The sequence below is a fragment of the Epinephelus moara genome, chromosome 10, assembly GCF_006386435.1.
Source record: "Epinephelus moara isolate mb chromosome 10, YSFRI_EMoa_1.0, whole genome shotgun sequence".
Lineage (NCBI taxonomy): Eukaryota > Metazoa > Chordata > Actinopteri > Perciformes > Serranidae > Epinephelus > Epinephelus moara.
The window spans coordinates 12,605,025-12,621,547 of NC_065515.1; the positions used below are offsets into that span (position 1 = coordinate 12,605,025).

Below are 16,523 nucleotides of genomic sequence, written 5' to 3' on the forward strand. Positions count from 1 at the left end.
CCACAATTCAGTTATGTTGTGCAACTCCAAATCTATGCAGTTCAAAGAAGAGAACAAAAACAATGCAAACCAAAAACAGCCCACTGGTGCTGACCTGCTGTGCTACACCGCTGTACACGTCCTGGGGCAAGTCGCAGGGCATGAGGTTGACCGATGTGGCACCAATAACATCTCTGCCTAGAGCAGCGTAGTGCTGGAGCCCATTACAGGAGCCGTCCTGGAGGAGAGGTTGGATAAGGAGAGGAAAGATTAAAGCGGTGATGTGGAGGAGGAGAGAACAGAGACAGAGAAAGACTTACAAAGATCAGCACAGGAAGTGAGAGGGCAGCATGGGAGGCAGGTTACAGGTGAACACAACAGAGAACAGATGAATTAAAGAACGTGGAAGTGAAAAGAACAACAAAGAAACTGAGGAGAGGAAAGAGACAACAGGACCAAGGGAGACGGAAATATAAAGCACATGAGCATCGACTCAATAGATGAGAAGAAAGATTTGATTGAGGCTGTTAGTTCATAACAACATATTGCTATGTCACACAGTCCAAAGCCACAAAGTGAATATCACACTTAATACGAGGAGTGGGAATCTCCAATGGCCCCATACACAAGTCACAATACAATATCATTGCAATTCTTAACGTGTTACAATATTACTTTTTTTCAAATGCAAATTATGTCAAAGAAAACTTTATTTCCAGAGAGGCAAACCTCCCTGCCCTTCCATGCGCCTACATGTGCTCACCTAAGATAGTACCAACCTATTTCAGCTAATAATACCATGACATCCACTTATCAATTAATTAATTAATCTACAACTTTAAGCACAGAGCTCAGATTAAGTTGGGTGTGTCTTTGTTTCCCCAAAACACCGTGGTTACAGGGGAGCTGGCTGGAACTGATTCACAGTGAGAAAAGAGGTATCTCAGGGTGTCTACAGGTCCTTAAAAAGTCTTAAAATATCTGAAAAGTTTTCTTAATACAAGGCCTTAAAACGTCTTAAGTTGTCTTAAATTCAGATTCAGTGGGTCTTAAATATTTTCGGTCACATTGCCATGAAAACTTCTTCAGTCTGACAGACCCAATGACCGTTTACAATCATTGGACAGACCGAAGAACTGCAATGATAAATAGCATTTATGACAGTGATGAGATTTTGCTTTCTTTTTACATTAAACACATTCAACTTAAACACACCCAATTGTTGTCATTTTTCATCAGTCATATCAGTGTGTTAACTTGGAAAGAGTACTTACACGTGTGTCACACACACACACACACACACACACACACACACACACACACACACACACACACACACACATCTATATAATTTCTATTTCCATTGTATGTTTGGTCTTAAAAAGTCTTAAATTTAACTTGGTTATATCTGTAGACACCCTGTACCTGTGACAGCTTCAGATTATGTGCAAGGCATTTTACAGCGGACATCAACTGACATCACATGGAGCATACCATGGACTGTGTCTCTCCCCCTGACAGATCGTACTATTCCATTAGCCTTACACCGTTGGGCATCACTGTTATGACAAGCCCACTTTTCAATGATCAAATCAACATTCTCCTAACGTTGTATCCTGCCTTCCTATCCTGTTCCACTTGATAATGCGTCACGATACCAAAGCTAGATACTCTCGTAACGTCTTTTCATCTGGACTCTAAGCTGCCCACCAGACTGACTTGTTCAAAGGAGAAAAGCGTTATCTTGGTATTAGGAATGTCTCCATCTTAAGCTCACAAAATTTTAAAAAAGCCTAATGTAAATATTGCAATTAAGTTGGCCATGTTCCTGCCAGCTGTAATGTGGCCTCTGACCTAAATGTCTCTCTAATGCACCTATATGACCCTGATGTTTCGACTGCAGCTGTAGCATCTGTGTCGTGTGGAGAAATAACGGGCACTCACAACACTGACATTCTTTAAGTGCAATTAAAAGTCCCTTACACAAGTTTATCCTTTGGCTATTTAGTTTTTTCCTCTCCTCTATTTATTTTCTTCATCAGGGGCAGTACACATGAATTAACATCAATTTGATGAAAATGTGACAGACTTAGCCGAAAGGCTAATTTTCATCTCTGAGCAGGTTGAAGTTCAAAGCAGCGCTGAGTGAAAACCTCAGAGCTGTTGTCCTTTCAAAACAGCTGCAAGGAGGAGGAGGTGCTAAATACTCAGCCATATCAATTACACTGCATTTAATGTCAGAATATTTTTGCTTAAATGCTCTTATTCTTATTGCCACTTGCATTACATGCATTTTTTTTTACTGCTGCACTTAAAGGGAATTTCACAAAATTTATTTAGTTTATTTCATTAATCATTCAAAGGAATTTTATAAAGTGGGCATTCCTAAAAGTAAAATGAATGAGAGACATTTTCTTAAGTGCCAAATCAAAGCAACATTACACCGAGGTTATAAACAAAAGCCTGAGGAGTAGACAGTGTTTTTACTAGCCACACATTATGCTTAAACCTGTCAATTCATGAATTTCTCGCACAAGGCTGCACATTACTAGGACACATAGTGTACCAGTATACACCCGACACTAACACTATCCTAGATGATTTGTCTGTGGCTTTGGTCTGTATCTCAGCACAGGATATCTGAAGCTGTGGTCTGGTCGGTAAGATTAGGGCTGCAGGTTTATGACAGATAACATAAAATGGCCCCAGATGGCTGCAGAGGTCTTGCCTTGTTAACTTTGATGTGCCCTCTAAAACAGCACCATAAAGCATGACTGAATGGCACACCTTATTTTTAGCAAGCTATAAAGTGGAGCTATATTTGGCCTGAGCGGTTAAATTCCTAAAAATAATCTGTGCTTATCATTGTATATTTTTCATCTCTGTTTCACCCGAGTGAAAAATAATGAATTCGCCTTTACATTTCTGGTTGAACGTCTTATGAAAGAACACACTGGCAGGAGATCCAGCGTGTGACTTAAATCACTGTGCACCTCAATAAACAGATAAATAATTCTTTCAAGTGCTTTATGGTACCTGGTGAACGGGAAAATGAGAGATGAACTGTGTTGGATCGGGAGATCTCACAGCGTTGGCTATCTCCATGCAGCAGGCCAGAGCCTGCCAAGGCTCATCTGCATTCATCCACCACTTCTTACCCTGAGAAAGACAAACACAAGCACATGGCACATTATCCTGCATACATAAACACTGCCAGGAAAGCATTTTCACTTTGTGTTTGGACAGATATTTATATCATATCCTTTTAGGGTTTGTCACTGCTTAAACTGACCATTCCCCCAGTAAGAGAGAAATGGGATATAATCTATAATTTCAGTCATTTACAATCGCAGCAGCTTTTGTATATCTGTAAAATGTAATAGTGTATACTTCAAAACGAATACATCATAACAATAAATACTATGTGGACCTATAAATCTATGGTTGGACTAAACTATCAATGAACAGGAAACAGCAACAAAGACAAACTTACATTCAGAGGGTTGTCGGCAGAGTCCAGTATGTCCTCCATGATAGAGTTAGCATACTCCAGCCGTCCATCTAGTGAGCTCCTCTTCTTCAGTCCTGTCAGATTGACTAAGTGGATCTTTAGCCAGTCCAGTCCCTTCGGACCGAGGGGCTTCCCCTCTGCAAACACAAGGATAGCCCGTGTGACATCACTTCCTAGGTGATTAAAGTACGGAGGACAGGGGTAGGTACGTCCCCGGAAGTCCATGTTGTGAGGGAACCAGAAGATCTCATCCCGCATGTGGTTGGCGATGGACAGTTTATACAGAGCGTCCATGCGCAGGCTGTGCATCTCACCGTATTTCTTTTTGGCATTAATCATCTCCCTCTTCATGTGGGTTTTCTCAGAAGAAGTATGAGTGGGATCATGGGGGTCGAAGTGGGGTATTTTGGGGGCCTCTGACAGAGGAGGAGGGATATTTAGCTTCTCACTACCCCGATCATTAAAGATGGAGATAATAATATCCAACAAAGGTTTGTTGATCCTCCAGGCACAGCTGCCCAGCTGGTTGAGAGAGTCCAGGACTGCATGGAGGTTCTGGCATTTCTTTAGCAACACCTCGTGTTGTGTGGCCCCTTCCACTGAGCGCATTAGCTTGGTAGGTGTCAGCAGGTAGGCTCCAAACTTGACAGACGTCCAGGGCACGGGAGGGCACAGCATCGGCATCACGTAGGAGTCAAAGGTCAACTTGGTCTCCATGGCCTCCTGCTGCATCTGAGTCAGGATAGGGTGGGGTTTGATGAAGCCGATCTGGAGGGTGTAACATCAGAAAAAATTTAATTAGAAGCAGAAATCTAAATGACACAAAATTAAGTGTAATTCTGATAAATAAATATTTGGAGATGAGACTCAAACATCTGTTAAATTGAAGTTTAAATACTAACTGACAGTGGGCGAGAGGCAGGGTCGCCAGACTATCACAGGGCTGACACATAGAGACAGATAACCATGAATGCTCACATTCACACCTACAGCCAATTTAGAGTCACCAGCCTGCATGTTTTTGGACTGTGGGAGGAAGCCGGAGTACCCTGCGCAAACCCACACTGACACTGGGAGAACATGCAAACTACGCACAGAAGGGCTCCCCCACACCCTGGGTTCGAACCAGGAACCCTCTCACTATGAAAAATACCAACTTCTGCACCACCGTGCTGCCCTGAACTTGCTTTTCTTATATCTAATTGAGTAAAACCCTGGTCAGGAGTCAGGTTGGTTCACCGAGGAAGATATTTTTTCCTAGGCCATTTTCTTTGCTGTGACAGAATAATTGCGTCCTAGTTCTAACTCACAAATACAGCATGTAGGACTCGACATAAATACCATCACAAGAAAAGATACAGTAACCTGACAGCAAAATAAAACACCTCAGCACTGCCTGCATTAGTCAGACTGTCATGCTGTGCTGTAAAATCATTAGGATGCTCCCCTGATGAGCCAACCTCCAAAGAGAAAAAGAAAAGAGGAGGGAGAGAATAGGAGAAAAGAAAGTAACGGGAGAAAACTATGAAAAAAACAAAAACACATGAGCAAAATTCTGCAACAGTGTCAAAGTGCATCAAGTCCAAAAGTCTCTCTCTTTCTGCCTCTTTCCCCTGACACGGTCGGTTCACCCTCCTGCAGGGTCCTGTGGCACCAAATCAGCGAGCCAATTAAGGGGACACTAAAAAAGGGATTAGCCCGGAACCTATTCATCTTGCTCGACTGTTCCCGCTGCCAATTCACACAAGAGGGAAATGGTTTTATAATTCACACTCTTTGGAGCTTCGCACTGAATAGGCGGGTGCACAAGTCTGTACGAGGCAATGGGCTTTAGAGTGACAGACGGTATTCTTGTCCAAAGTGAAGGTCAAGTGTTTTCAGGTATTTCCTTTGTTTCTGCTCCACTGTGGTTCTTTCCATATTATTAGAAATATTAATTATGCAACTACTTCAACAGCGCCTGACAAATCTTTTAATCAGGCTAATTGTGTGTGATTTCCAAAAAGTCACAATGAATACAATAATTTGATCTGATTGATGGAGGGTTCTTATGATGATAAGCTCATTGTGTTTGAACTTTAATCCCTTTTGAATATTTTTTTTTCAGTGTTAGTTTTTCAGGAGATCTCTTTAAAAATAATCCTTGACCATTTTTCCACGTAAATCTCTGTTGAAAGGATCTTTTGTAGTCTGGGTTAATGCTCAGGAATCCTGTTACCAGGTTATCAAAGCCCTGTCTGTCTGGCAAGACCCTTTAGCATAATCGCGACCAACTCCAGGTTAGCCAGCTCCTTTGATATCCCCGCGAGCAACTTGAAAAGACCTGCAAATCCACTGTACCTGCCGTGTGCTACGAAAGGTGTACATGTGGTAGATGATGGGGATGAGTTTCCTGTCGAAAGCCGGGTTCAGGATGTCGCTGTTAATTTTGAGGTTCTTGACCATCATATCCACCATGTAAGTGCCCAGCTCCAGGGTTACTATGTATGGCCAGTGGGTCTCTCCTCCTCGCAGCACAGGTCCTGAAATCTGCTCCATCTCGAGCTTACACCAGTGCTCTCGAGGAAGGATGAAATACTCCTAGAGGGAGAGGAAATACAAGTAGTTGTTTTCATTTGGTATGGATGGATTACTCACCACAATAACATACAGTGTTTGGAAGGCATGTCGACATGTGTGAGATATCCCCAAGATCAGAAATTGTCAAACAGGCACTGTTTTTTGATCTAATAAAAGATACCTTTCATGTTTCAAGACATACGATAACTATTGTAAAAGCCTGCATGCATTAAAATATCAGCCAAAACAAAAACCTGCAGCTAGGGAGCCTTAAAGAAAGCGATGATCCAAGAGAATAAAGACATTATTTAGTCCTCAGACCAGTAAGAAGTTGGATTAATGTTTGGTGTCCTAACAACAACACAAAGCACAATAATAGGCATCATTTTAACTACAAAGGCTGCATGTAAACAAACACCTTAACTAACTTCTAGTATAACTAGCTGCTGCAGTATAATGAGCTGTTGCTCATTACAGTCTTGATGACATAAGCATTTTTCTCCCCAGTGTACCAGAACCATCAAAACACTGGTGTCCATGATACTGGCTGTGGTGTTGTGACTCCAGAACTTTCCTACAAAGTACTAAATAACGAGTACATGACTCCTGAATCTAGATTTCATTTTTGATTCACTACAACATGGAACTTCACAGAGGCATCACATCTACGAGTTCAGAGTAAAACAGCTGAGTCATTCAGCGTGGTTTCTCTGACACAAAACAAAAGCAGTGCTTTGCAATTATGGAAGACCGACAAGACATGACAAGAACAGAGGAGATCAGCTCAGCTCAGCCCAACAACTGCAGAGCTGCTCAGCAGATTTTAAACGAAATGAGTTGTGAATTATTTAATTTTGCAAATCAGAATTGAGAGTCATGTACTGTATTTTCATATGTAATTAGAGCTGTTGCAATGAACTGCAAGGTCCTTCAGTTTGCACCTTTGCAGGTTATGCAGTGTTCACTGTGCAGTACAGCACATATAGTATGTCTATAGCTTTTATTGTGACATCATTCTGAGTCCTGAAAATGGATTGACAACTACAAACACAATTTAATTTAACAGTTATTTTGATTATGTGCAGGACTTGACATTAAGCTTTTAACTTGCCTTTTGGGCAAGTGGTTGAGATGATAAACTTGTAAAAACGGAAAATGCAGGCCTATTAAAAATTAAAATCAACAGGGATAAGGACGATTATAACAATTTATTAAGGACCGACATATACAATTAATGGGTAATAATTATGGTCGCTTGTTATTCCATTGCATTTGGAATCATTTGGGATCAGAGCTGCTACGCAGTCAGAAACACAGCTTTTGACATACGCCCAAACAAAGAAACAAGTTTGCTTCGCACTTTTTGTTGTAACAAATTTCTACTGTGTTGCAATGTGGTGCATTCAAAAGAAATCTTCAGATAAACTATCAGGGAATAGATTTTCTGTGGCAAAACTAATACACATAAGAAGTTCATATTCGTAAAGACATGTAACATGATGATTTTTCTACCTTTGTATCTTTGGCCAGCAGGTCTGTGTAAGCGTTGTAAATGTTGCCCAACTTTCCCACCATCTTATTTCTGTGCTTCTGCCGCACAGTGTACTTGGTGTAGACCCTGTTGCCCAAATCGCCGGCTAAAATCTTCAGTGACTGTCCACTGGGAGGCAGGCTGGCAACACTCTGGACAAGAGAAGGATACAGGTCACACAGAAGAAAACATTTATGACAGTTCTGTCACAAACAGCAGATCTTTTGGTAGATGTGATTCAGTTTTAATGAAAAAGCAATCCTTCAGTCAGAGGGGAAATCAAAGTGAAAATGGTCTTTTTTAGAATTAACATCACATCCTACGTATTTGTCTTTGTTGGAAGCAGAGGTATCTGATCAAAGCATCCTCTCCTTTGCTGCCAAAGATAAAGCCTGATGCTTCTGCAGCTGTTGTCACCGTCAGCCACTTGATTTGTGTTTTGTGGTCTCCCAGATTGGTTGGGTCGTATTGCACAACAACAGTGTCGAGAAAACAAAAGAGCGTAATGGTGGCAACGCTACAAATCTTTTTTTATAATGTAGTAAAGTAAAGCTGTCATCCATCAAATCTCTTTGACTCAAACACTGACAAGTCTTTGTTAAATCCAAGACTTCTGGCATTTTGGTTGAGTGTTAGGCTAGGTTAGGTGGTTTGTATTACCTGTATCATGATATCAACATACTCGCTATCCTCCAGCACACAGAGGTAGGGATAAAGGTTAAGCCTGTAGTCCTTGGTGTCGGTGTTAGCCAGGATCATCTTACTCTCCCTCAGGGCCTGGAGGAGGATCTTCTTCCACTGTGCCTGCTGATCCGCCAGCAGCTTCCTCTGAAAGGACAACACAACTGGAAGTCATCCTCATCTCATCACAGCGACTGCCAGCCAGAAACCTCTCAAAGAACGTATCGAATAAAATGAGAAATGCTGCACCGATGTTTGTTTATCACATACTGCACGAACCACATGGAACGTCATTATAAATTGTGAAACAGTTGATCGCGGGGCTGCCTCCCACTGGACGCCAGGTATTGTGAAGCATGAGCGTGCATTGTATTTGATGGTTAGGCTTGTTTGGCCCAGATACCTTCAGATGACAGGGAGAAAACAGACTATCCTTCTGAGAGGAGCACACCGGGCCACAGACTGATTCATCTAAGACTAAACTCTATGGGGAGGAAAACCCTATTCTACCTTTCCCAGAATCTTGGACCATTAAAAAGGTTTGCAGTTGGGATGTATACAGTTGATCAATGGTTAATCATCATTCGTCACTCACATTCCAGCAGAAATAAAAGCGATTGTTAAACATTTCACAAAATACAGTACGCTTAATATTCACTTTCCTAACGAGAGGATTGATAGCACTTAAGTATAAAGCTAGAGTAGTGGTTCTCAAACTGTGGGGCGTCAAACACAGTTGAATGAATATGATTTACTGAGGGAAAATAAACAAATTAGTTTGCTGATGCTATCATGTTGACCTCTATTCACTAAAATTCATCATGGATCCTTTTTTATTTATGGCTTCCCCAATATAATTAATCCAGCCATCCATTTTCAACCTCTTATCTAAAGTTGGGTCACGGAGGCAGCAGGCCGAGCAAAGCACCCCAGACATCCCTCTCTCCAGCAACGCTTTCCAGCTCCTCCTGGAGGACACCAAGGTGTTCTCTGGCCAGATGAGATATGTAATCCCTCCAGCATGTTCTGGGTCTGCCCTGGGCCTCCTACCAGAGGGACATGCCCAAAACCTGATCAAATAGCCGAACAACCTCAAGTGACACCTTGCTGAGAAGGAGCAGCGGCTCTACTCCGAGCTCCCTCCGGATGTCCGAGCTCCTTACCCTATCTCTAAGGCTGAGCCCAGCCACCCCACAGAGGAAAATCATTTCAGCTGCTTGTATCCACGACCACATTCTTTTGGTCACTACTCAGAGCTCATGACCATAGGTGTGGGTTGGGACGTAGATGGACCAGTAAATCATTGGCTCAGCTCCCTCTTCACCATGACAGTCTGACTGATAATTTTTCTTTTGCCTTTTATCGACAGGATAGTATTTCAGTAGTGTGAAATTGGGAGAGAGGGGGCGACAAAGGACAGCAGGTTGTAATCAAACCCACGGCCACTGTGGCAAGGACACCGCCCCTGCAAATGTAACGCCGGCTCCACCCACTGAGCCACTGGGCATTTTGGGTCTTTTAGCATTGCTTTACATAAAGTATTAAATATTTAAAGGTGCAGTGTGTAGGTTTACAGGCATCAATTGGCAGAAATGGTATACAAATTTTATAACTGTTTTAAAATCACCTGAAATTAAGAATTGTTGTGATTTTGTTACCTTAGAATGAGCCCTTTATATCTACATATGAGTCCTTTTCCACAGATTCTGCCATGTTGTTCTACAGTAGCCCAGAACAGACAAATCAAACACTGGCTCTAGGTAGGCCCATTTGCATTGTTGCATTGGCCACCATAGTTCTCCTCACTGCTGGATGCCACTAAATCCAACAAACTGGACGTTCAAACTACCACCAGATGACGTGGCTAAAGACAGGCATTTCTTTGTTCTGTGGCCGTTACATTCACATTGGGTGTTGGTGAATTTCTAGCTCTTGACTGTGATTAAAGTTACTTATTATTTATTTATTTATTACTTATTCATTTCCTTTGATATAAAGTGTCAATAACTTTCACTACACAAAATGTCATCTCACAACAGCCAGAAAGAAGAAACCTTAGTATCTTTCAGCTGTGTTGATTATCTTCCTTTTTTATTTTAAATTAGACATCTAAACCAGTGCTCCGCTGTGCTCTCACAATGAGGTGCATATTTTGGTCTAGTATGTTTTGAATGGGGGAGAAAACCTCGCTTGCGACTAGAAAAAAAGCACCTGCCTCAGCAAGATGCTTCTTGGCTTTCATGATAAACATGAGATTAACTGAATCATAGAAAATGAGAATTAGTAGATGGGTGAGCAATTTGTTCATGCATGTGCCTGAAATTAAACTTATGTTCTGTGCACAACTGTGTGTATGTGTTCACTCTTTAGTTGAAGAGTTTTATCCAGTCTGACTGAAACAGAGACACAGTCTGGATCGTGGATGGAGAGGTGACTCTGCATCCTCTCCAGAGACTTCCATTACAATACATTATTATTCTGGCCTGCCTGTCTGTAAATGCTTCCTGACCACTAGGGACTCTCAGCCTGCTCGCTTCCCACGTAGCCCATCTGCAGAGGCAGACGAGCCAGGCTGGACTGTAAATGCCAGAGTTAGAAAGAAGGCACACCACAGGAATATGATGTTTCTTTCTCTAACCTGTCCGGCCTAAATACATATGATACAAAAGTTTATCGGAGAAACTTCCCTCCGAGAAGACAACCTGAGATATAAAAATAAACTAGTGTCAATACATTATTAAGACATTAATGGTGTTATATTAGTATCATCACTCCAAACAGACAAGACAACTGCCAAAATAAACACTCTACGTCTGTATTGTGAGCCATCAGATTGGACATTGCAGGAAATCTACAGGATTGTTTTGCAGTTTCGAGAGGCAAAATTACAGCACAAAACAAGTGTTGTGTTGTTCTTCCAGCACAAACACACATTCATATACTGTTGGCTGAGGCTACCATACAAGGTGCCACCTGCTACTGACGTTTTAACACACACAAATTGATGGAAAAGCCATCGGGAGCAATTTGGGGTTCAGTATCTTGCTCGGCCCTACAGTCCACTGTATCAAGAGTGTGATGAAGATGATGAGAGGCAAAAGGGGGCTTTGTTTACCATTTTGGCCATCTTTTCAGTGACAGGCTTAGGATCCTCCACAGATTTGATGGTGATAGTGCAGGCTTGTTCCACGTTGAGCTGATGTTTAAAACGCTCCTGAAGCTCCTTCAGAGTGAAGTCTAGTTTGGGGTAATGGTGGTCCACCCTCTAAAACACACACAAACACAAACAACAGTGAGAAGGACATAAACATAAATAATAACAGCTCTGTCGTACTCAATGACATTAAGGGACTTTCTTGCCCCTGCTCAACCTCTAGAGATGGCAAGATTACCTTAATTTTAAGCACTTCTAACCTACTTAAATGTAAGCATTTGATTGCAGGAGGATGCTAGTACACAACCTGAGGACCTCATCGAACAGGATCAATTCAGGACAAGAAGTAAAGAGAGAACTTTCAGGCTAGTCAGCAAAGGCCAAGTCATAAAATCATCCCAGTCTGCTGCCAAGAGAGTTTCAATCTCACACGTTTTGGGTCAGTTTTGCAAAAGAGCAAACAACTTAACATGTTTATTATTTTCAAGATTTGACTAAACATTTAATAGTAGGTTAGCAGACCTGAAGCTTGGATTGAAGTCCTTGTTGCATGATAGGAAATAAATCCAGCAAACAAATTGGTCTGCTAAAGCCAATATTGATCGCTGAGTGTATGTGTGTGTGTAGGCTTAGTAAATCAGCCCTTCACAATCAAAACGCCTTGCTAAAAGACCCCTAACGCGCTGCTCCTTACATCTCACCAGATCAAAGTGGTTTGCACTGACAAGGTGACTAACTAAGCAGCGGACTTGTCAGACATCGCCAAATTTCTTGCTAAAAGTGGGTGCTTTAAAGTCAATTATTGTTTAAAGAGACAGTGACCTTGCCAAGAGCATATTAACTGTGCACGTCTTGGAAAGGTTGTAGGCATGAGTAGATGTAGTACAGCAGTAAGAACATTTATTAGCTCATAGACAGCAGAAAAGATAGACTGTAAATCAGGCCTCGGAGAGATGGAGCATGGGCAGCAGCCAGAGCGAAGCTTAAGGTATTGTGGCACATAAATTGCTCACTAGACAGCTCTTGTACAATATTCCAACTTCAGAACAATAAATGAGCAGAGAAGCTAACACCACATTATCTTTGGGGGGTAAAATCAATAAAAAGCAAGTGAAAAATGTGCTGGCATGATTAGTTTGAAAACTGTGTACAAAAATAAAGCAAAAGCTCTATAAAAAGGACTGTAATAAAATATTGTTTAAGTACAGCTTTGTGATTATATTAGATTACTTAATAAAAAACTGAATAAAAGGAGCAGTGAGAGACTTAGGGGGATTTAATGGCATCTAATGGTGAGGATTGCAGATTGCAAACAGCTGAAACTTCTTCCAGTTAGAATTCCTTCAGTGTTCAAAAAATAGTGTACATAGTCATATAATATAGTTTTACATATTAACCGAACAGTTTGCCTTGAAATATTTATTAAAAACTAGACAAAAATTATCTCCAGTTTCTTTAGTTTGTGAACAACAACAGTAACTAAGATTCTGTATACAATATTAATAGTTAAACAAAATAAAATCTACCACTAATTACACCTTCAAACAGCTCCAAAATATAAAAAATGTCCCCTGGGATCTATATACTCTATATGTAGATCAGCAGATGTTTTCCTTCTCTTTTAGCAAAATCCTAAACGAATGAGTTGGTTTTTATTTCCCACCTGGACCTTTATGCTCTGCCATTTCTCCTCTAATCATCACACTGTAACCTGTGACAGGCTGGTACGCTATGGTAACAATCGCACATTAACATAAAGTTAACATAGTTTTTTGTCGAGCCATGAGGGGCATGTAGATTTACATTACCAAAGGTCTATGACAAAATCACTTTACGACACCTACTCCTGTGTGCGCACGGCGTTAGAGGAGAGGGAGATATTCTGTGCTGCTGCCAGAGGAGCCGCTGAAGGAGTTCCCTCTGAGCGGTAAGTCACTAAAAGAGTCTGAGAAGTCCGGGGCTGTTCATAAAACATTCAGGACGCTACCGTTTATTCCACACTACTGAAGCTGCTCCTCTTTTTGGAACCATCGCGGAGTCATATGATATTAAAAATTATACCGGTACTATCGTGAACAAGATGATATGGCACACCCCTAGTCTGACTCAGAATGAGTCATGGAGGGACTGGTGGCCAAATCGAAAATGAAAATGGCCCCATCTAGAGCCAGTGTTTGATTTGTCCGTTCTGGGCTACTGTAGAAACATGGCAATCCAATATGGCAGACTCTGTGGACACGGACCTGCTCCCTATGTAGATATAAACAGCTCATTCTGAGGTAACAAAAACACAATGATTCCCCCTAAATCCTACACACTGGACCTTTCATTCAAATGTTCAAAACCCATCATGTTTTTCCATCTTGTCCCAACTGTGTCAAACCCACAGTGCATTCACTGGATGGATTAACAAGATCTGACCTGGAGACTGAGGAGTCCACAAACTACTTTTAGTATTGCGAGGTAAGCAAAATTAAATGCTTTGATAAAATGAGAACACATATAGGCCAGTTTCCAGATGAAAAATATAATCACATGAAAGAATACCATACAATCTCTCTCTGATGGCAAGCTGAAACTAGATCAAACTGCATTTTGTACGAGCATCAGCTTAATCAAAATTCCATCTCACAACAACAAACAATATTCTAATTAGATTGTGTGTCTGCTGCTAACACTGATTCGAAATCCTCTAGAGACCATCCAGTCTGCTCCTCTGTTATCTAGTGGACCAGTTATTTGGACAGCCTTTCGGTCATTAAATCAACCTGCCAGAGAGTCACAGTCAGATAACCAGCCTTACAAACGCAATCAGAGGCAGCAGTAATGGAGCAGTCACATTTGACCTGTTTCACATTTCACTAAGTGGCATAGTTCCACATACACTCTTATGATAAAAATACACGACCTGCTGATTGCTACCATAAAGTAGACCGAAAATATGTCACTCAGATGAAGACCAAAGTGAATGTGGCGCAAGGATCGAGGCTAAAAATACTGCAATTGAACGAGAAGCTGTTAATGAATCATGTGAGAATCAGGAGGGGAAGGGAGGTGGAAAGAAAGGAGGAGAGGTGAGAGGAGGAGAGGCAAGGAAAGCGGAGGACCCATTAGAAAGCAGAGTTGGCTCACTATAAATAGGCCAGTGCCTGTCTGGCTGTGAAGGGGTGACAATCAAATCTTTCGTAGTCACGCTGGAGCCTTCTGACAGCTTTCCCAGCTCTGTGATGCTTTGACTCTCAAAACATACACAACACTCAGGCTGGGAAAAAAACTCTTGATCTGTATTTATAGTTGTACATTATCACTCTTAAACATAAAGACCCATGAGGTATCTGAATAAATTTAGCTCATTTCTATCGTGCACGTCATGGTATGGATGCTTATTCTACATCTCATCTTTTTAAAGTAACACAAACTGGGGTGAAAAATTGCTGATTACAACAAACATCTTGCATCAGAAGATTAGCATGTAGCAATCACTATTACATCCTCTACATCTATTTCAAGATCATTTGAAGCATGAAGACCAGCCGCCAACACTTAGATGGACATTATATTGGTTATGTGACTCAGCCATCTCTGCTAAAGCCTTATTTCCACCAAGCAGCGCGGTTCAGTTTAGTTTGGTTCGGTTCACATTATAACAGATATTTTTGTGTTTCCATCATAAACAGTTGTGGATGGTACCAACTGAACCGTTCAGTTCTATCCTGTTTTTTGTTACCCCTCTGTTGAGGTACCTCGCACACTGATCTGATACTAAAAGGTGGAGCTACCAAAATTCGTACATACCCACATATTTTAAAAGGCTGTGAACACGTGACCAGTGCCCTGATGGGAGTAAACAAGGAAGCAGTCCCAAGTGGTCTTTTAAAGGAGAGAGGTTGGGTGGTGAATGAGTCACAGAAAACCTGACTTTCGTCCAGAATTTTCCCTGGAGACGAATGTTCGGAACGATCAAGGCATGTCCTCACAATGCTTCTTTTCCTAAACCCAACCACGATAACTTCACTAACGTCCGCAGTCATGTGGGCTTCCATAGTCGAGCGCACTTCCGCGTTGTAGTTTCCTGTAAAAATGTCCGTGAAAAATCCCCACGATGTGAAAAATACATGTCGAGCAGTCACTGGTTCGCAGAGCGGAGTCCGCGCGGTCGTAAAATCTGAGCTTTGTCCGTTCCGCCCGAGTATGTTCGGGCCTTAAACCTAACCTCTGTATCTTAACATCAATTAGGTAACTGTACTTTAAGGACGTAACTTCATTCGTGGGGCGCTAGTTTGCAGGATATAAGACGAACTGTTCTATGAGAATACATTGGAATATCAACCAGTTTAAACAAACTGAATATTCTTTTTCCTTACTTGGAGGAAAAGAAAGTGGTGGAGCATCGTTCCTGTGCGCTCCAGTAGCACTACACCTTTGCTCTAAACACTCAAGCCTGTTCTGTTTTGTTCTGAAAATGTTGTGCAAATTTATTATATGAATACGATAGGTGCAGACACTGACGGTGAAGAGAAAAGAAAGCGAAAGCTGGATGAAGCAGTGATGCAATAACTATCTGGTAACATCCCTGCCTACATTAAGAGTACTGTCTGCAGTGGACACACTAAACAGAACTAAGGTTTAGGTACATGTCCATATGAGTTACATACGGTTTTAAGGGTACTTTACTGAAAGTGTTAGGTGGAAGCGTGGCTTTAGTGTTTTGTTTTAAAGAATGATGCATGCTAAACTCTATGTATCTCTGAATGCTTAACTAGAAGTTCTTCCAACTGTACAAAAAATTAAGCCAAAATAAGATACGCTGCATCTTGTGCCACTGATGTCATTTGGAGCCAGAGTCTGCACAATAGAGATCTCCGTGGTACTGTGTTCCCGCCCACACACCCGTCAGACCAATCTCGAGCAGCGCCACTGATTGCGAGCAAACGAACTGACACACACAGCTGTCAATCCGACATCAACCCCCCTTTTAGTAGCATTAAATAATTTGTGATAACCAAACTTATTAGAAAAATTAACACTTCAACTATCTAAAATGACAGAAACCATCTTCAGGATGAATTTATCTGATGTGTACTTTGATGTTTTGAGTCGGCCCAAGT

General features: G+C 41.5%; 1 protein-coding gene across 1 annotated transcript in view; it reads right to left on the reverse strand.

Annotated features, from left to right (window-relative positions):
• polrmt (polymerase (RNA) mitochondrial (DNA directed)) overlaps positions 1-16,523 on the reverse strand; it is a 71,365-nt gene that overhangs the window by 40,835 nt on the left and 14,007 nt on the right. Inside the window, exons 6-12 of the mRNA XM_050054867.1 lie at positions 11,377-11,526; positions 8,241-8,408; positions 7,562-7,732; positions 5,831-6,070; positions 3,473-4,258; positions 3,016-3,138; positions 95-217 (exon numbers count right to left, since the gene is read on the reverse strand). Of these exons, the coding sequence (XP_049910824.1) occupies positions 95-217; positions 3,016-3,138; positions 3,473-4,258; positions 5,831-6,070; positions 7,562-7,732; positions 8,241-8,408; positions 11,377-11,526 (1,761 nt within the window). The remainder of the gene's footprint in view (positions 1-94; positions 218-3,015; positions 3,139-3,472; positions 4,259-5,830; positions 6,071-7,561; positions 7,733-8,240; positions 8,409-11,376; positions 11,527-16,523) is intronic.